The 21,999-nt window shown below is 39.3% G+C and overlaps 1 protein-coding gene across 1 annotated transcript in view; it reads right to left on the reverse strand.

Annotated features, from left to right (window-relative positions):
• Window positions 1-21,999, reverse strand: part of NUDT6 (nudix hydrolase 6) — a 32,234-nt gene that overhangs the window by 3,067 nt on the left and 7,168 nt on the right. Inside the window, exons 3-4 of the mRNA XM_070757666.1 lie at window positions 14,400-14,455; window positions 1,987-2,041 (exon numbers count right to left, since the gene is read on the reverse strand). Of these exons, the coding sequence (XP_070613767.1) occupies window positions 1,987-2,041; window positions 14,400-14,455 (111 nt within the window). The remainder of the gene's footprint in view (window positions 1-1,986; window positions 2,042-14,399; window positions 14,456-21,999) is intronic.

The raw sequence follows: 21,999 nt of genomic DNA on the forward strand, positions 1-21,999 counted from the left end.
TGCATAGGCAACAACAACTGAGAGATTATTATCAAAGAAAATGAGGCCACCTGTGTTTGGGTGGGGCTGTGGTAATTAGTGAGGCTGCTATAAATAGCAGCCTGTGGGTTTGACCATTGTGGAGGATTATCTGATCATTGTGCTTCATGACTGCTTTGCTGACTTTGATCTTTGTGTGCTGATTTTTCCCCGCTTGAAACTAACCCAGAGCAAAGTGTGTTTCACTTTGTGAAAGAAGAAGGACTGTGAATTGCCTCACAGCTGCAAGCTAAGTATCACAGAACTGATAAGGGACTTGTACAACTTACCAATTTGTTTGGAGACAAGTGCTCTTTGCTATACAAAAAGAGTGCTCTGTTTATTTGCATTTTTGGTACAAAGAACATTGTTTTGAATTTTCAAACGTGTGTGTGTCTGAAATTGTATCTGTGCATTTTTGGGTGGATTCTACCAGAGAGCTCGACAGAACATTTAGGATTGCAAATGTTTACATTCAAAGCTTTAAAGTCCCTAATGAAAAGTAGTGTCCTAAGTACTTTGAGTATACCTTTCAGCAGCTATTTAATTTAAAATCTCAGATTAGTTTCCCCAATCTGTATTTGGAATAAAGGCGATTTTTACAGACATAATTATCTTATTGGCAAAGCACGGTTTTTATTTTTCATGTGTGCCATTACTCCCATTTTTGAGGTAGCTAAATTAACAACGATTCTAATAAGACAGTGGTTATCGGTGCTATCATTAAATCATTTCTAAAAAGGCTGAATAATAAGCCATTCTGCAAACTACTGTTTGGCCCATCTTTAACCAAAACATATCTTTACCATTCAAGTAATAATAGGTATCTCCATAATTTAACTGGATGACGGTCACATTAAATATAAAATAGTCTATATAAATTAAGAAAATATTTGTATTAAATAATAACAATACCAGCTATTTTGGTTAAGCATAGATTGCCTCATTAACTCGGTTACAACTAAAAGTCCTGAATTTTCATAAGAAAATTTCAACTAAAATATACCAGTTAAAACAATAATAATAATAAAATCCACGTCTTTTTATTATATGAAGGAAAAAGTGAAACAGAAGAAAACATCCTTACGCATCCAATGTCTGGTTGAAGAAAAATAGTCCCTCAGATTCCAAGAAAAAGAAAAGAAAAAAGGATAGTAAAAATGTAACAAAGCCCCCAAAATTTATTCCAAATAGTTAACATTGCAGTAAGATTCCAATAAAATGATTTAATTTGAGTTCAGCTCAGTTTATTCAATTCATTTTTTCGTGTGTTCAATTCATTTAAATATTCCTACTTCATCTAAATTGACAAATTAACAGTTCAGTCTTTCAGTCTTTATATTACTATTGGAGAAAAAATATGAATAGTAAAAAAGAAAATGAGAAAAAAACCACACTATAATCTTAAAATTCGAAAGAAATTTGAAGAGAGCTATTGACGTCATAGTTCCCTCTACGCTGAGCAGTGAGCAATCGCTCACTTAAAAATCATCATCAACTCAGAGTTTTCCAAACCTGCCCAGAAGCTGAGAGGGAAAGAGTGAGAGGGAAGGAGAGAGAGAGGAAGAGAGAAAGAGAGAGAAACAGATAGAAAAAAGAGAGGAAGGAAAAGAAAAAGAAAAAGAATGGGAGTAAGGAAGAGAGAGAGAAAATCAAAATCTAGTTTGAAACTAGCTCAACTATTTAAGTGGCATTTTGATATTGATAGAGTTGCCCTATTATGAGCTCACTGTTATAGACATACAGTATTTATTTATTTATTTATTTATTCATTCATTCATTTATTATTTTTGTGCCGCCCAGTACCGAAGGGACTGCCGCTCAGACACTATACTTTTCCGCCCACCCCAAAAAACAATTAAAGGGAACACTGATCGACGTATCACAAATTACAACTAAGTTCTCAAATGTGAAATTTTTGGCACCAATTTATACCTGATGTAATAAATTCTATAGCTAAATACTTACCAATGTCTTCACCTGGTTCAGACAAACCTCCTGGGAATTTCCATGCATTTCTGGTCTTAAAAGAAATAAAATAGGCGTTGATTGCTTACCTGAACGCCTCTTCTCGTACGGTGAGCGGGTACAGCAGTCACATGGGTTGCTCATGTCCAATCCGGTGGAACTGAGCCTAGTATTAAAAAAGCTTGCCGGATCCGCCCCTTCCCCAGAATTCGCGAATCCATAGACTAGGCTCAGTTGTGAAGCTCTGTAGTGTTCAACTCTCATTGTTAGAGGAAGAAAGAGATAGAAAGGTAAAGAAGACACATACAAGGGCGGGAAGTGACTGCTGTACCCGCTCACCGTACGAGAAGAGGCGTTCAGGTAAGCAATCAACGCCTATTCTCCGTACTGAAGGAGCGGGTCCAGCAGTCACATGGGACATACCCAATAGATGGTCCCTAGGGTGGGATTAGCTTGCTATCGTGTGAGATAACGGATTGGAGTACCCTTCTGCCGAAGGCAGCGTCCGCTGAAGCGTAAGAATCAATCTTGTAGTGCCTGATGAAGGAATTTGGCGAGGCCCAAGTGGCTGCTTTGCAGACCTCCTCCAACGGGGCTTGAGTCGCCCAAGCGGCCGAGGTGGCTGCGCTCCTGGTGGAATGCGCAGTGATGTTCCTTGGAACTGAGAGGGAGGCCGACTCATAGGCCTTAGATATAGTCCCTCTGATCCAACGGCCTATTACTGTTGAAGACACTTTGGCCCCCATGACTCTGGGATGATAGGCTACAAAAAGTGCTTCTGACCTCCGAAAGGGTCCTGTGCGTTGGATATATATTCTCAGCGCTCTGGTGAGATCCAGGGTGTGCCATCTAATTGCCAAGGGATGGTCTCGTTGGAGGCAGAAGGAAGGTAGGACAATATCCTGAGATCTGTGGAACATGGAACCGACCTTGGGTAAGAAGGTGGGGTCCAGTCGCAAGACTACCTTGTCCTGATGGAATTGGCAAAGGTCCTGCCTGATTGAGAGGGCAGCCAGCTCCGAAATGCGTCGGGCAGAGGTAATAGCCACCAGAAAGGCTACCTTAAAGGATAGGTACCTGAGGGACGCCGATTTTAGGGGTTCGTATGGTGCCTGCGTGAGGGAGTGGAGAACCCGTGGCAAATCCCAGGATGGATACCTGTGGACCTTGGAAGGTCTGAGGTTGGCTATGCCCTTGAGGAATTCCTGAACTTCAGGGAAGGACCGGAGAGGCTGTCTGCGGGGGCCCCCTAGGACAGATGCAATGGCTGCCAGATGACGCCGGAGGGTGCTGGTGGAGAGTCCTTTATGGAAACCTTGCATAAGGAAGGAAATAATTCTGTGTATGGGGATGCACAGAGGGGAGAGGCCTTCCTGAAGACACCACTGGTGAAACTTGGACCACGTGTGGTCGTAGATTCGGTTGGTCGAGCCCCTTCTGGCCTTTAGAATGACCTCCACTGAATCAGGGTCATGCCCACGCAGCTCTAAATCTCTCCTGATAACAGCCAGGCGGTGAGGTGGAACCACTCCGGGTCTGGATGGAAAGAGGCCCCCTGCCGCAGCATATCCCCCGAAACGGGGAGTCGCCAAGGGTCCTGGACGGACAGCTGTTGGAGATCTGCGAACCAGGGCCGGCGGGGCCAATGAGGGGCGATCAAGATTACTCGGGCCCTCTCGGTGAGGACCTTGTGAATCACGTCCGGGAGGATTGGAATCGGAGGAAATGCATAGAGTAGGCCTGGAGGCCATGGACTCCGGAGGGCATTGATCGCTTCCGCTCCCGGGGATGGAAATCTGGAATAGAAGCGAGGGAGTTGGGCGTTCGCATTGGTCGCGAAGAGATCCAGGACTGGTAGGCCGAATCTGAGGGTGATTTGATGGAACAGGTCTTGATGGAGGTTCCACTCTCCTGGGTCTATCGTTGCTCGGGATAGCCAATCCGCCTGGATGTTGAGACTCCCCGAGATGTGATCGGCTAGGAGCGACTGGAGATGTTTTTCCGCCCAAAGGCCCAGCTTGAGGGCCTCCCTCATGAGAGCCTTGGATCTCGTGCCCCCTTGCCTGCAGATATGGCTTTTTGTGGCAATGTTGTCGGTGAGAATGAGAACGTGCCGGTTGGGGATGCGAGGAGAGAAATGCTTCAGAGCCAGGGATACGGCTCTTAACTCTAGCCAATTTATTGGCCTGGAAGCTTCCTCCGGGGACCACGTGCCCTGGGCTATCATCCCCTGGGCGTGGGCGCCCCATCCCGATAGACTGGCATCTGTGGTGATGACAAATTGATCCGGGCACCTGAACGGGGATCCTCTGTCCATGGCCGGAGACTTCCACCACTTGAAGGATCTGCGAACACTCAGTGGGATGACAATGCGTCGATTTGAGTTGCTGTGCCCCGATCTCTGAAAAGGCAACAGAAGCCACTGGAGTTCCCTAGCATGAAGGCGAGCCCAGGGAATGATGCCTATGCATGACACCATCTTCCCCAAAAGAGAAGATAGAGTAACTATGGATACTGAAGGATTAGATAAAATGTTAGAAATTAACTCCACTATACTGAGTTTTCTCTCGGGAGAGAGAAAAACCTGGGAAGATTTTGAATCAATAATGGCTCCCAGGTGAGGAATGGAAGTGGAAGGTTGGAGGTGACTTTTTTCAAAGTTGATGGAAAACCCATGGTCCTGAAGGACTGACATGGTGACAGAAAGGTCTGATTTCACTCTCTCTAGGGAGTTCCCATGAATTAAAATATCATCAAGATAACATAAAATGTGGATGGGAGACGCCCGGATATAGGCCGCCAGGGACCCCAAGAGCTTTGTGAAGACCCGAGGGGCCGAGGAAAGGCCAAATGGCATCGCCCTATACTGGAAATGCCTGCCTTGAAAGGAAAAACGTAAAAATTTTCTGTGGCATTTGGCTATAGGAATGTGAAGGTAGGCCTCAGTGAGGTCTAAGGAGACCATGAAATCTCCCGAGTGAATGGCGGCCAAAATAGAAGACAAGGAGTGCATTTTAAACTTCCTATATTTGATGAATAGGTTTAGTTTCTTTAAATCCAAAATGGCTCTCCAACCTCCGGAGGACTTTGGAACCATAAATAGGATGGAGTAAAAACCTAGGCCCTTCTGACCGGAAGGGACCGGCTGAATGGCTCTAATGGACAATAGATGAGAAATGGCCTCCTCCATACGGTTACAATCTGAGGATGACCTGGGCGAAGGGCAGGAAATAAAACGTTTAGGGGGAGGAGAAATAAATTCTAAAAGAAGGCCTGATTGAACAGTGTCAATGACCCAAGGGTCCTTGGAGGTGAGACGCCAATTTGCAGCGAAATGAGCTAGGCGACCCCCTATGGGAATGGAGGAAAGGTTACCATCTAGGTTTTTTTGAAGCCCTGTTAGAGGCAGCTCCCCTTTGGAAACGAAAACCCCTACCCCTGGAGTTCCTACCTTGGGAACGAAAGCGGGGGGCATACTGACCTGGAGATCTCTGATAGGAAGCCGCTTGATCTTGCTGGCGCCCTGGGCGACGAAAGGACTGCGTTTTAGTAACCTTTTTTGTGGTTGGGCCCAAAACCTTCTTCTTGTCTGTGGTCTCCGTGAGGAGAGGATCCAGAAGATCACCGAAGAGAAGGTCGCGCTTTAAGGGGCCCTGGGATAACTGCCACTTTTGGCGAACTCCCGCTTGCCAAGGGCGAATCCATAGGAGTCTTCTTGCCGTTGTAGAGGCTGCAATAGACTTAGCAGAAAATCTAGTAGATTGTAAGGTGGCATCAGCCACGTACTGGGCAGCTGCAAAGACCTTGTTGAAGTCTTGTTGACCTCTCAAGTCATCTGGAGGAATGTGCTGTTGAAGTTGGCGAAGCCACAGCAGCATGGCTCTGGAGAAGAAGGAGGCTGCTGCCGAACTCTTAACGGCCCAGGAATCAGCGGAGAAACCTCTTTTGAGCATTTGCTCGATGCGCTTGTCCTCTGGACGGAGGACTTCCTCCGCCTCGCCTGGCACAGCCGCTGCCGAGTGAAGAATTTTGACAGGTTCATCTGGTTTGGGAAAAGATAGAAGCTCTTCATAGGAAGAGGAGAGTTTATACAACTTTCTGTCCTTGGTAGAGGGATTAAGGCCAGAGGCTGGAAAATCCCACTGTTTAAGTAAGGCATCTTTAAATAATTTAGGCATAGGGATTACCTCGTTATCCTCCTGTTCCTCTGTGAAGTAAGGTAAATTCTCCTCCGGGGGATCAGTGGAAGTGGAGGCTTGTTTCTCCTGGGCCGCTAATCCCGTAGAAATTCTAGCTTTGAGGAGGAGAGATTTGAATAGTTGAGAAGGGAAAATAGTAATGGGAGGAGGGACCTTTATTTGGGATTCCTCGTCCTCAGATAAGCCCTGGAAAGGGTCTTCATCCTCCTCTACATCCTCATATTCATCTTGGGAGGACTCTGAGTCATCCTGAATAGGAGCTCTGACCGCTGGGGAAGAACCCAAGGGGCGGGAGGAACGAGAAGGAGGAAGAGGTAAAGGAAGCTCATTGATGGAGGAGAGTTTGGCATCAATGGCTTTGGACAACACAGCAAAAATAGATTGGAACTCAGGAGGTAAACTGGAAATATCAGCAGAAATGGCAGAAGAATCCCTAAAGGCCTGGGAGGATCCTGGCTGGGGGGAATCTTCCATAATATCTGGTTCCTCTGGACCTATGCCCCATAGGTTAGGTTGGGGTCTGTCTAGGTTTGGCTCATCCAGAGATAACACAGGGACCCCAGAAGGAGGCAGGCTAGAGGCCTCTGGTGGGTCTTGACTACTGATTACTTGGGCCTGCACTTTCAAACGTTTTGCTGATTTATCATGAATCTTTTGTAGGGCTAGGTCCCTTCTCTTCTCGGCCCTGGTGACCTTGGTCGAGGGGCGGGCCCCTGGAGAAGAGGAGGAAGAGGCCTGGGGGATACTAGTAATCTCATCGCCTGTAGGCCTGGCCTCTCTGGGACCTTTAGTTGTGCCTCTCTTGGGAAAGGTAGCCATAGTCTGACAATTAACAGAAGACAAGGCTGAGCCAATAATTAAATTATAAGGAGAAGATTTCAAGGACTTCCCAAGAGGAATGGATCCTGCTTCGAGGCCTCGAAGCTGCTGAAACGTGAGGACAATCTGGGCAAACCCAGAGTTCGTGCCCCCAAATCCAGCGGGGCCAGCCTCCCTAAACTTTGCAATTAAGTAAAACCAAGGCACTCTGGTTGGAGGCTAGGCCGGTGGAGAATTTAGCCTGGGACCCCCAAGGCCCGCTCCCGGATCCACGCGGTGGACTGAGGCCTACGCGGCTGGCAGAAGGCCAACACGAGAGGCCTAGATATTTTAAGAAAGGGCGCGAAGGCCTTCGCGCCAAAAAATCGCTTCGTAGAATTTCTTAAGGGGAAAAGCGATCGACTAAGTCCAGGAGACTAAAGGCGTCCCACTCCGCAGGAGGTATTTTATAAGCCCTTAAATATATTTTTATACAATAATTAAGCAATAATCCAATAATAAATACTTGCACCAGGACCTCCAGGCCAAGGGATTAGAAGAATCCACAAGCGGCCGCAGGAATCGTAACCGGCAAAACCGCCGGGGGAAAACGAAACCGCAACTTCTCCAAGTAAAAAAGCCTAGCCGCTTTTTATTTTTTTTCCTTTTAAAAACGGCTGGCGCAAATAGTGCAAGTAATTGAATAAAGACAATAAATCTTACTACTTTTTTGAAGGAAAGGTCGAAGGGAAGGTGTTAGAATGTTGAACGAGCATTCACAATACAACCGCAGGATATGCGAACTGAGCGAATTCTGGGGAAGGGGCGGATCCGGCAAGCTTTTTTAATACTAGGCTCAGTTCCACCGGATTGGACATGAGCAACCCATGTGACTGCTGGACCCGCTCCTTCAGTACGGAGAATAACTCATTAGCTCAGGGGTCTCCAACTCCTGGTCTATGGACTAGTACCGGACTGCGGCATGCCAGAAACCGGGCTGTGCAAACAAGCAAAGCCCCATCAGTGGGATGTCCAATTGTCTCTCCTATATTTTATATATCTTTTCTCCCATCCATATATCCTTCCTCTTCTTCATTGATGTATTCTATTCTCATATCTCTTCTTCTATCCCTTCCCTGATATTTACTACTACACGTTTTTATTCTCCTTAACTTTCAATTTTTATTGGACAAAATAAATAAATAAATAAATAAAAATAAATAAATAAATGTACCAGGCAGCACACAAATGCACCCGTTTGGTCCACAGAAAAACTCTCACCATGGGACCAGACACTGGTGTCCAAAAGTTTGGGGCCACAGCATTAGCCATTTTTTGAGGAGGGGGGTCCTTTCTGCAAGAAAGAACTATAGTTGTCCTTATTTAAAAAACTTGTTTTTTCAGATGTGATAATTAGAGATAAATATCTACACAATATATTGCAAGAAAACTTCTACTGATTCATCTAGTGATTGTCAATTTTGCTGCTCATTAACTATCCAAATATTAAATATAATATTAAAGAAGTTATTTAGTACTTATACTTTATGGCCAGTATTTAGAACAAAGCTTTGAATTTGTAAATACAAATAGTTATGTATTAGATGGGAGCCCAAATAATATAACCTTTAAGCTCATATATTCCATTTCAGTGTTTCTGTTTTGAAAGCAAAATCCATTCCTTTTCTAAATTAAGATGTATTGATCTAATACTGTTCTGTTCAGCAGTGGATATAAAGTTTTCTTTTGTGTCTGTTATAATCAGTCTGCAATGTATTACTTTTTTGTTATGCATTGAAAAATAAACCAGATTCTTGTGTATCACAATTTCTTATTCTATAATTCAGATTTTTATAAAATGGAGATATTTGTTCATGAAAGATATATGCCATTTTCCAAATAAACAATGTTTTATAACATGTCACATATCTAAGGGTGGGAGAAAGCTGTATCCCGTTATTGAGTAACCAAAAACCAAGCAAGGTGAATCTCAGTTTGTTTAACTAAGGTACACTTGCCACCCTTTTCAAACATTTCTTTACAGCTCAACTTTAACAACAACAATAATTAGAAAGGATCACTCTGCCTAAAAGATAAACATATACCTATTTGTTTTTTTAAATCCTGAAACAGAAGATACAGGGTCAAATTATGTAGTCTTAATGTTTATTTTTTTAAAATGAGCAAGGGGACAAAACCAAAAGGCAATTATTACAAAACATTCTGAATACATTTTTTAATGAGCAATATACATTTTACCTTCTTAATCATGATCCTGCGTTTTAGAACATATAGAAGATTCATTTCAAAGATGGTATCTTGACAGTGTGTTCTCATTCCTCTATTTTGATGCTTCCGAACAGAGTAATCTGTTTGTTTAGTTTTGAAGTAATAGTTTTCCAATTTTATAGAAAATACAGGCAATTCAGGCCATCCCCTTAGGGGAGTTGACTGTTGTTTTATCCAGTCAAGTCAGGGGTGGCCTACTGCCCGGATGGGTAGGAACACAGTGGGGTAGCAAAAATGGAGCTCCACCCCAGAGCACCTAATTTGCACTGAAAGATGTTGAAAGAAAATGCAGAGCGTCCTGCATAAGCTATGCCTACAGTGTGGTAGTAAAAATTTTGGTAGCCCTTCATTGAGTCAAGTAATATGCTCCATCTCTGACATCAGCTGACAAAATCAGGAACTATATAGCTATCAAACCTCTTTCTAGAACCAATTAAATGGGGAAAGATTTGTTCTAACTGATTAAAATACGATGTAAAAAGAGAGACCTGAAACATCAAGAAGTAGAAAATGATGATGAGTAGGAGTAATTCTTGATTTGCTAAGCAATAATTTAAAGTTTCAAAATTCTTACACCACTGCCATCATCCAATGAAAAAGGCCACACTCTGGACATTTGGCATTTATGGTCATTTGCAGCGTCCCACACTAACAGGACCATATTTTACAATGGATTTGGCAAAACGTGTGCATAGCAAACCAGGGTTTGTTTTTTCCAGCGATCACTAGAAAAAAGGTCATTCAAAAATGGCTGATCTACTTTACAACTGTCATGACTTTGACTGTAATAGTCAGTCTCTATTAACTGTAACTTGAGGACCACCTATGGAGGACTATTCTCTTTCTAGAATCCAGTGAAATTATTAGGTTCTTTCTAGTTGGGTTTTATAAACTGTTCTGAGCAAACCTAGAGTTTTACAAAAATTGAACGGGGCTCCATTAATGGGGGAAATTGAGGGCAAAATAATAACAATAACAACTATAACAACAACTTTATTAAAATACACCAGTTCTATGTCACTACAGTTTGTCCCTTAATCTGAAATTCTGAGATTTTTTTTTCTTTTTCCGAAGTTCTACAGCCTGATAAAAGTTTTAAACTCTACATGTAAGATATATAAAGATCTCTCAGAATGGGGTTAATCAAGAAAAAAATTCTGATACAACTTGGACATTTTTTTCAGCTGGAAAGGGATAAAAATCACTAGGCTACTTTATTTTTAAGGCCATCTAATTCTACAAGGATCCTGGGCAGCTTACAAAAAATAAAAATACGTAACTAAAAACCAGTTTAAAATGTAACAAAATTTAACTGCCCAGAGAAGAAAACAACAATAATATTAACCAAACATAACACTGGTTCCATTAGAACCTTAACTCCAGCCTGGGAGCAGAGCCAGATCTTAAGAGACTTCCGGAACACTTGGAGAGTGGGAGACACATGTACCTCCGGGGTGGGGAGAATGCTATTCAAAGACGAAGAACAAATTTCTTAAGCTTTCAATTCACTGTGCAGGTGGATGTCCTTACTCTAACCTCCGTTCAACTTGCCCTTCTAAATACAGTAGCTATGAGACTTAAGGACAGACAAGACATTGAGTATTACAAGGTTTGAATGAAGTGCTATAAATGGATAGAAAGTGAATTTAGTTAGGATCAGGATTAAAATAAAAACAGCAAGAAAGAGAAAAGGGGAAAAAATTAACCCAGTAAAGCAGCCTTTTAAACTAATACCAGTATCAAAGCACATACCAAAATAAAGCATAATAATAACAAATGTTTTTAAGATAATTTAAAAATAAGAAAAACGATAAGGTTAAAAATACCTTATTGATAGTCTGCCAAATGAAAAGGAGTTTTTTTTTCTCGAAGGAGGAATCATTCAGGAAAGGATTAAGAAGGAGAGGGAGGAAGTATTTTTGGGGAGAAGGTTAAAGGAGGAGAAGTGAGAGGAAGAGGGAAGGTTGGAGAGAGAGGAAGGAAGGTAGGTGGGAGAGATGGAGAGTGCACGAGGGGAGTGAGGAAATGAATTTTGAATGCAGGCTATTGATTTTAAAAGGTGAAAATAAGTATACAGAAATGGAAAATGTGGAGTAATGTACTATTTGTAACACATGAACACATGAATATACATGTGTATTAGAACAATATTACTGTCACTGTTGATACCAAGTAGGCCAACTTCCCAATCAGATATGTTGCACTTTACAGTCTCTCAGAATTCCTAGGTTCCATTTGGCAAAGTTAATTCAATCTAACTGGAAAACTCCTGATTACGCAAGGTTGTTTTTGGCAAATCAACTGGTTAGTATTGTAGTCATCCCTGCCATGAAATAAACAAATATGTGTTTGTGGAAAAGGGCAGATTCTGGCTTGTGGAAAACAATGATGATTTTCTACACGAGATATCCTTCTTCTATCAGAAAGAACAATGAAAATGTTACTCAAATGGGTAACTTGAGCAGGTAGGTAAATACCAGTCTGGCTCCTCGTACACAAAATATTGAGTTCTTGGCTACTGCATTTTTAAAACCATCTGACAAAATAAATATTTTCTTTCATAAGATTCAAAAAGATTTTATTTTAAGCCACTGGAAACTGTGCTGTGTTTTAATTGGCTTTTAACCCCGATGACATCACAAAAGCAGCTATGGAAATAAATTGACAAAGTACAGGTCGCTATTATGCAAATACAAGCTGACTTTGAATTTTCACTAGGCCATATCCATGGAAAGCTGTAATGTTTCAAAACACATACAAAGAGAGAGGGGGGGGAAGAGAGGATGGACACACACACACACACAAATATAATCTGGAATATATTTCTAAAACTAAAAAAAGCTTTAGGAAAGTTCAAGTGAATTTTAAAGACAATAAACTCAATCCCTAGAAAGTATGGGAGAACCTCCCTTATGAAACCAGGTTGCAACGCCTTGGTCTCTTCAGCCTTGAAAGACGGCGTTTAAGGGGTGACTTGATTGAAGTACTGTATATAAAATCATGCATGGGATAGAAAAGGTGGATAGAGAAAAATAATTTTCTCTATCATACAATAATAGGGCAAGGGGGCACTCCCTAAGGCTCATAGGTAAGAAAGTGAGGACAAATCAAGGGGAATATTTCTTCAGCCAGAGGGTTGTTGGTTTATGGAATTCACTTCCAGAAGAGGTCATGACACCTTCAAGGCAGGATTAGACAGATTCATGGATGCCAACTGTATCGGTGGTTATTGAGGCAGGCAGGATTCCCTTGAGTACCATTTGTTGGGGGTCAGGGGAAAGGGAGGGCCTTGCCTTCTCTTTCTGCTCAAGATCCCCATGGACAATTGGTAGGCCACTATGTGACACAGAATGCTGGACTCGATGGGCTTTGACCTGATTCAGCATGGCTCTTCTTATGTTCTTATGGACTTTCATTTTTCATCTTTTCAATCAGAAATGTATTTTATAGCATTTTTAAAGAATAGTCATAAATTTTATTTCTCTTCAATTATTTCTTGAAGCATAAAATGACAAATTGAAAAAAATAATTAAAGATTGGGGAAAATGTTTAGTAAACGAATACTGCATTTCCTGTAGGGGCTCTGTATGTTTTATTATTTGAGCTACTGTATAAAATACACTCATGTAACCTTTGACAGCTGTTAACCAACTTATTAAACTATAAGCTTATCAAAATATAAACTGAATGTATAATTTTTTAAAGTTATGTAACATCTCTTTTACTTTTAATACAGACAGAAGAGTGCCTATAAAACTGATAAGTTACAAAAACATAACCACAATAGAAAATATGAGAATGAATTAACACAGTTGCCATTATACTTCAATGAAAGTAGCAGAAAGCATCATTGTTGCAGATTACCAGAAACAAATTATTTCAATCAACTAGATTTGTTTCATCCATTCCTATCATTGTTCAACAATGTAACCCCTGGAAAACACCACGGGGTCAGAACTATCTGATGCGGAGAACTCTTCTTTCCCTTGACTAGACCATTGCATTATCCATTTAAAATAGAGGTCTTCAAACTTGGCAACTTTAAGACTTGTGGACTACAACTTCCAAAATTCTGGAAGCTGTGCTGGTTGGAGAATTCTAAGTTAAAATCCACAAGTCCTAAAGTTGTAAAGTTTGAGGACCCCTCATTTAAAAACTTTCTTCTTCTTCTTTCTTCTTCAAAAAAGATGCCAATATCAACTTTCAGATTAAAAAAATAACCCTCTCAGTGAAGTGTTACATTCAGAAACTTTCAAAACTTAGCCTTGCTTTCTAAAAATAAAACTGGCAAAGAAGTCAGCTCATTGCTATTCCAATTGATCTTGGATTTAAACTGACAGAAAAGAATGAGTATTTATTTTTCTGTCATTTTAACTGCAAATCAGGTCCCGTCAACTAAACAATGTCGTCTGGCGGGACCCAGGGGAAAAGCCTTCTCTGTGGTGGCCCCGACCCTCTGGAACCAGCTCCCCCCGGAGATCAGAATTGCCCCCACCCTCCTTGCCTTTCGTAAGCTCCTCAAAACCCACCTCTGTCGCCAGGCTTGGGGGAACCGAACTACCTTTTTCCTCCTAGGCCTATACAATTTATGAATGGCATGTTTGTGTGTATGTTTGGTTTTAATAAGAGTTTTTTAATTATTTTAAACATTAGACTTGTTATATGCTGTTTATTACTGTTGTTAGCTGCCCCAAGTCTATGGAGAGGGGCGGCATACAAATCAAATCAAATCAAATCAAATCAAATCAAATCAAATCAAAAAATAAATAAATGAAAATGGAATCAAGTTTACTTTTAACCATTATTAATTTAGGTTGAAAGAAAATTAATAGGGTTGCTTAACCAATATAATATATACTCATATTAGAGGAATGGGATTAAGATATATGCATTTAAAGTTGTTTCAAGATTTTGCATAATCCTACCTTGGCATAAACACATTAGTTGAAAGTGTGCAAAAATCTATGTAGAAGATTATATCTTGAGCTAAAATAAAAAGCACATTCCTGGATTTCAAGTTTTTTCTTTCTTCACATAAAAGTTCTTGGACGAAAGCAGATTAAAAACCTTTTGCTCAAGGACCTTTTAATCCAAATCAATTTAAATACATTATAGTGACATACTTACTTTATTTTTGTCTTGAACAGCTAATACTCTCCCAGTGTTGGTATCCAACACAGCACCTATTGGGAGACAGAATATTTTCTGTTTCATCAGAAAAATAGTAATGCCATGATTAATTTTGAAAGTAATATAGAACTTCCTCTCTATCTAAACCACTGGAATAAAATTTTAGTTTCTTGATTATATGGCCCACAATATAAATTCCTGGCAGATTATAAATTATTTTCACTCATGTACATCTGTGTTACTGTTTTCTTACTTCAATTTTAGAAGTGTTTCTAGCTAAGTGATTGATTCTGTAATGTATGTTAGCAAGTAACATATTAGGTTACTTGCAATATTAAAGCTATGTTATTTAGAATAGAATAGAATTCTTTATTGGCCAAGTGTGTTTGGACACACAATGAATTTGTCTTTGGTGCATTTCATTTGGTGCCTTTCAGATACAAAAGTATACAAAAAATTGTACAAGTCACAAGCATTTCCAAACAAAGGAAAAACCAAAGAATGAGACTAAAAATAACCTCTCTTTAAGAGACTAATCACACTTCTGTATGTGGGAGAGAATATTTTGTAATCCGGAACAAGATTTCTGAAAGGACATTTCTTTGGAAAGTACTCAGCAGTTTTCTATATTCTACAATGAATATGATTTCATCCTTCTGATATATGACTGTTATGTGCTAGTTGGTGTGGAATTCTGTTTATTAGTCAAACTGGGAGTTTGAACTAACTTTGAACTTGTCTGTTGTTATGCTAAAATTATATTTAGTTTCTTTATGTGAACATACATCTCAGCTGCTAAAGCCTATCAAGCCCACTGAAACAGTCTTCCGGCTTATCCATGTAGGGCAGGGGTCCTCAAACTTTTCAAACAGGGGGCCAATTCACAGTCCCTCAGACTGTTGGGTGACTGGACCGGCTGGGTGGGCGTGGCTAGGTGTTCATGTGACTGGGTGGGTGTGGCCAATCTAGGAGTCCATTTTGCCAATTTAGCCACTACCATTAAACAATACACACAAATTAAACTTTCATTTGTTTTGTTCCTGGCGGTATTTTATTTGCTTTTGTTTGCATGTTGATCTTTTGTTTGGCTTTTCTTTATACTAGATCATTTTTAAAATTTGTTTAATGGGTCCACTTCAGGATACTCAATTTTGTAGCAATTCTTCTCAGCCCCAAAGGGTAAGTAATCAACAAGTCTCTCTCTCTCTCTCTCTCTCCCTCCCTATCTATATAAACAGTACATCACAGAAGTGAGTATACCCCTCACATTTTGTAAATATTTAATTATATCTTTTCATGTGACAACACTGACGAAATGACACCATCATGCAGTGTAATCATGCGGTGTAATTAAGTGACAGGAGCAGCCTCTCACGTTGGGACCCTTTGGTTCTCACCCCTAGTGGAGCGACGATGAACTGAAGTCCCTGTCAAATCTTTGAGTTCTTTCCTCAGTTAGTAAAAGGCCCCGCCCATTTTTGGCCTCCCCTGCCTCCCCAGAAGCACTCTGATGGCTAAAAACATGGCACACAGACACTTTCTGAGGCTCCTCCCACCCCTTTTTTGACCTCCCTCCCCCCTAGAAGCACTGGGCAGAGAAGCACTCTACTGGATATTGGAAACGTAAATCCTGCACTTGGCTGAAGGATGGGAGGGGGGCAGCAGGTGGGTGTGGTGATGTGGGCATGCAGCTTCATTGTCCTGCGCAATTCAGATTAATGGCTTTGGCAGATCTATCCCATGGGGCATAGTTTGAATATGCCTGATGTAGGGAATAGTAATGCCACCAAAAAAGTACAATTGTATTATTGCACATTTTGAAACTCTAGGAAGGTACTGTATTTCAAGCTTTTGAAGCATAGGAAATGTTCTTATCAATACTTCCTATCCAATATCTCAAGACCTAATATGGTCACCTAACATCCAAAACATCATCAAAAAAGCACAACAAAGAATGTTTATTTATTTATTTATTAGATTTGTATGCTGCCCCTTTCCGTAGACTCAGGAAGCTCAAACTACCCAAGGAGCTGCTGATACAGTTCTACAGAGGAATCATTGAGTCTGTCATCTGCACCTCTGTAACTGTCTGGTTTGGTGCTGCAACCCAACAGGACCGACACAGACTTCAGAGGATAATCAGAACTGCAGAAATAGCAATTGCTGCCAACCTGCCTTCCATTGAGGACCTATATACTGCATGAGTCAAAAAGAGGGTGGGGAAAATATTTACTGACCCCTCACATCCTGGACACAAACTGTTTCAACTCCTACCCTCAAAACGTTGCTATAGAGCACTGCACACCAAGACAACTAGACACAAGAACAGTTTTTTTCTGAACGCCATCACTCTACTAAACAAATAATTCCCTCAACACTGTCAAGACTTTCTACTAAATCTGCACTTCTATTCTACTAGTTTTTCTCATCATTCCTATCACCCATTTCCTCCCATGTTGACTGTATGACTGTAACTTGTTGCTTACATCCTAAGATTTTTATTAGTATTGCTTCTTCATTGCTTATTTGACCCCTATGACAATCATTAAGTGTCGTACCACATGATTCTTGACAAATGTATATTTTATTTTATGTACGCTGAGAACATATGCACCAAGACAAATTCCTTGTGTGTCCAATCACACTTGGCCAATAAAATTCTATTCTATTCTAAACATATTATAGATAAGCAGTTAAATGTGGGAATTATGAAGTTCACACATAGTCCAGGTCAGGGGTGTCACTCAAGGCCTGGAGCCCGCATCCGGTCTATATGGTACTTAGAACTGGTCCATGAGGCAATACGCGTTTTAAAAGATTTGTCTGCTGAGACCCTTAAGATGAGAAACCAGATGAGAGAAGTGTCTTCTCAGCTGTATGAAAATGGAATTAAATTTTCTTGGCGCTATCCGGCCACCATAATTGTGTTCAAAGATACCAAGTTTTTCCAGGCGAGATTGTTAGAAGAAGGAAGAAAGCTACTTTTCCAATTGGGATTAAATCCAGAGGGAGCAACTCAGAGCCAGGCATCGGTGGACCGGCCAGACCCAGCAGAACAAGAGCTCTCTCTTCAACCATTTCGCGAGGCAGAGCAAAGTAAAGAAGAGAAAATTGCTGCACTTCAAAGAGAGTTGGCTTCACTTCAAAAGGAGAAGAAAGATGAGCAACAAAAAACAATTTTCCGGTAGGCTCTGTTTTGTGGAAAGGGGAAATGCATTTAGACTATGTAAATGGGTGATTTAGGCCTTTTATCTCTCAATGTAAATGGTCTTTCATCACAGAAAAAGCGATGTAGAATCATGAAGCTGGCTAAGGACAGTAAGGCAGATGTTTTATTCCTCTCAGAAACTCATAAGGGAAGGGAAAAAACAGACAGATTACTTATAAATACTGAGTGGCAAAAAGTTTATGAGTCGAGAGGAACGAATCAAGCAAAAGGAGTAGCTATATTGGTTCACAGAAGAGTGCATTTTCAGTTAAGTAATATTAAGAGGGACAATGACGGCAGAATGTTATTTATTAAGGGGAAAATAAGAAACAAGTTAGTAACTTTAGCAGTCATTTATGCCCCAAATGTAAATGCAAAACAATTCATAATAAATGTAAAACGGAAATTAGATAAATTTGCGGAAGGTATAGTGATTTTAGCAGGCGACTTTAATTTGGAATTAACAACAGGGAAGGGGGAAAAGAAAAAGTTACATTTAAACAAAATTAATATGATGGACCTTCATCAAAACGTAGCCAATAGAGATACTTTCTACTCTGCAAGACATAATAAATTTAGCTGTATAGATTACATGTTAATTAATAAAACAGATAAGGTAAAATTTAAGAAAGCAGAAGTGAAAGCTATCTGGCTATCAGATCATGCTCCTTTGTTAGCTGTGTTAGAGTTAGAGGTTTGTAGTAAACAAAGAATTTGGAGGTACAACCCCATCGTCTCGGCAAATGAGGAGAGTAGAATTAAATTACAAAGGGAACTTAATGGATTCTTTTGTACTAATGCAACAGGCGAGATTAAAGAAACAATAGTTTGGGATACACATAAAGCAGTGATGAGGGGTAACTGCATTAGTACGGAAGCTTTCCTTAGGAAATCCTGGGATGCTAAGAGAAATAATTTATTAAAAGAGATAGATTTAATCCAAGAAACCTTAAAAATCACAAGAAATAGAGAATGGAATTTATTACTATCATTCAAGAAAAAGAAATTACAATTATTGGATGAGGAAAGTTGGAATAAAATGAAGATGATTATGAAACATAGAATTAGAAGTTGGAATAATAAATCAATGAAGCAAATGGTACATTATTTGAAAAAAAGAAAAGAGAAATCTTATATTCCTGCTTTAAAAGATAAGGATGGTGTAATAAAACGTAGTAATGTAGAAATGGAAAAAATAATGAGAGATTTTTATGGGGAATTATATAAAAAAGAGCATGTTGTTTCACAAACCTCAGAGATTAAAAAAGAATTAAAGGAAGAGGATAGTCAAATGTTAAATGCAAAAATTACAAGTGAGGAGATATCTAGAGTTATTAAGGGATTGAAACTTGCTAAAGCCCCAGGTCCAGATGGTTTTACTGCTGAATACTACAAAGTGTATATGAATGAATTATTGCCATATATGGTGAAATTGTTTAATAATGTAATGGAGACTTTTGAAACTCCACAGACATGGAAAATGACAGAAATTATAATGGTCCCAAAACCAGATCGTGATTTAATGGATCCTAGTTCCTATCGCCCCATTAGCCTGCTAAATCAGGACTACAAGATATTTAGGAAAATATTGGCAAATAGGGTGGAGAATATATTACCAAAAATAATTGGAGAAGATCAATACAGATTTGTGAAAGGAAGGAAAATTTATGAACCAATAAGAAATGTGATCAATGTCTTACACCATGCTACCAGTACCAAAATAAAATTAAGCATTTTAAAATTAGATGTTTATAAGGCTTTTGACAAAGTTAACCATGATTACCTATTTCAATTATGTAAAGACTTAAATATGGGAAACAAATTCTGTAAAGTTATAGAAACAATATATAAGGATAACGTGGCTCAAATTAGAGTAAATGACAATAGAACAGAAATGGTTAAAATTCAGAATGGAACTAAACAGGGTTGCCCACTATCCCCAATGCTATTTGCATTAGCAATTGAGACATTAGCAAACAAAATTAGAAATGATAAGGAATGGAGAGGCTACCAAATAGGAGAACTTGAATTGAAATTAAACTTATTTGCAGATGATGCTATAGTGATGTCTGAAACCCCAATTGAAATGATGAAAAGAATAATGATACTACTTCAGGAATTTAAAGATCAATCTGGTCTTAAGGTTAATATAGAAAAAATAGAGATAATATGTTTAAATACTGGCCCTAAAGAGCAAATTGAGATCCAAAAAATTTCAGGATTGAAATTAGGTTGTAAAAAAATGAAATATTTGGGAATTTGGTTATTTAAAAATCCAATAAAAATAACAACAGCCAATTATAACTTAATATGGAAAAAAATCCAGAAGCAGATTAAAAATCGGAAGGGCAAAAAATTAGGAAGAATGGCTAAGATTAGGGCCCTTAAGATGATGATAATACCAAAGATGATGTATTTGTTTCAGGTTCTACCGGGTAGTTTTCCTGAGGCAAAATTAAGAGAATGGGATAGTAGACTAAATTTTTGGATTGAAGGAGACAAAAAATCCAGAATAAGGAAGCATTGGCAGTTTGCACTAGAGAAAGAGGGAGGCTGGGGCAGCCCATGCTTAGTACTATATAGAAATGCATTTCAAATGGAAAGATTAATCGAGCTACAGTTATGGGGGGAAAAGAAATGGGTAGAATTAGAAAAATAAATTAATAACATAAATAACAAAGAACTACTATTTAAAAATTGGAGTAGAATTGAAATTGCTACCTTAAGTGATCCTTTTAAAGCATGTTTAGAAACATGGCTTAAATGGCAGAGGACAAGCGGAATAAAAGTATCCAAGTTATCAACGTTACATGGATTAAATATAGGGGATGATGCTAATCTAAGTAGAATTATTAAAATACTAAATAGTAAAGGGGTAACGAGAATTGAACAATTATATGAGAAAGATGGAAGAGTTAGTAGAACCAGATTGGAATGGTGGATCGGTAAACAGAATTGGTTGCAGATCAATGCAATATGTACATATTTAAACAAAAGTGAGAATAAAGAAATCTTCTTACGAGAAGAAAATAGTTTAGAAAAAATAATAAATGAAAAGATAAATGAAAGTAAAGCACAAGCCAGCAAAATATATAGGATGTTATTGCAAAGGGAAGAAGAAGTAGCTAAAAGTTTAACAAGATGTTGGCAGGATGATTTACAAATAGATGAAAGAGAAATGAAAGAAATAATAGAAAATATATATAAGATTAAAAATACGAGAGTTAAAGAGATGAGAAGAAAAATCTTACATAAGTGGTATTATACACCTGTACAAATTGCACACTTCCAGGGGAAAGAGAAGAGCAAATGTTGGCATGGGTGCCAGAAAAAAGGAATATTTATGCATATGATCTGGGAGTGTGCAGAAATACAGAAATTCTGGAAGGTAGTCCAGAATGAAATTAATAAAATGTTAAACATTAATTGGATTATTATAAAAGAAGCAGCAATTTTAATTAAATATAGGGAATTAGAAGAATTTAAGGAAATTAAAACTGCAGCATTGGAAAGTGCTCAAGCGGTGATAGTTTTAGGATGGAAAGATTCTACAAAATGGACAGTACAAAATTGGTATTGGTATATGGTGGATCACATATATTTTGAAATTATGGAAATAAGATTAAATAATTTTGATGAGAATAAATTAGAGAAGCTGATGGTGCGATGGAACAAGGTAAAAGATTATATGTTAAGTAAAATCTGTGATGTAAATACGAAAAATAAACTACAATCACTCTTTTAGTAAAATTTGCTCAAGATAGAGCCAAGGATTAATAGATAGATAAACAAGTTAAACCTCTTTGAATCCTCCTGTAGGGGTGGTGGGGGTGACGGGGTGTGTGTGTTGTTTGGTGATGGGCACAAGCACTGTGCACTGTTATATGTTTGTTTTTTGTAAACCTTTAAAAATCAATAAAAATTATATTTAAAAAAAAAAACAAACCCGAGGTCAAACTCAATTCTGATGCAGCCCTCAATGAACTTGATTTTGACATCCCTGGTCTAGGTCAATTTTCACTCATTATTTTTAAGAAATACAGGAGAAGGAATAAGGTACCAAGTGACTGGAAAAGACAATATTTTCCTATATTCAAACAGAGGCAAAAGGGGGAACTGGAGGATTACAGCTGTCTGTTCGATATTAATATGCTGAGATAATTGAAAACGATGTAGCAACTTCTGGATGTTATGAAGCAGGCCTGTCCAACTTGCGCCACATGTAGGCCACGCCCACCCTAGCTCCGGAAAGACAAGATTCAGCCTCTGATGTGATCAAGTTTTAGACCCATGTCATAACTGGACTTTTCTTACTCTATTTTTCAATTACTTTCCTAAACAGTTTGTAGCAATGTAATGGACATACTATAATTTTGATTTAGTGATATA

Source organism: Erythrolamprus reginae, chromosome 7 (genome assembly GCF_031021105.1).
Source record: "Erythrolamprus reginae isolate rEryReg1 chromosome 7, rEryReg1.hap1, whole genome shotgun sequence".
Classification (NCBI taxonomy): Eukaryota; Metazoa; Chordata; class Lepidosauria; order Squamata; family Dipsadidae; genus Erythrolamprus; species Erythrolamprus reginae.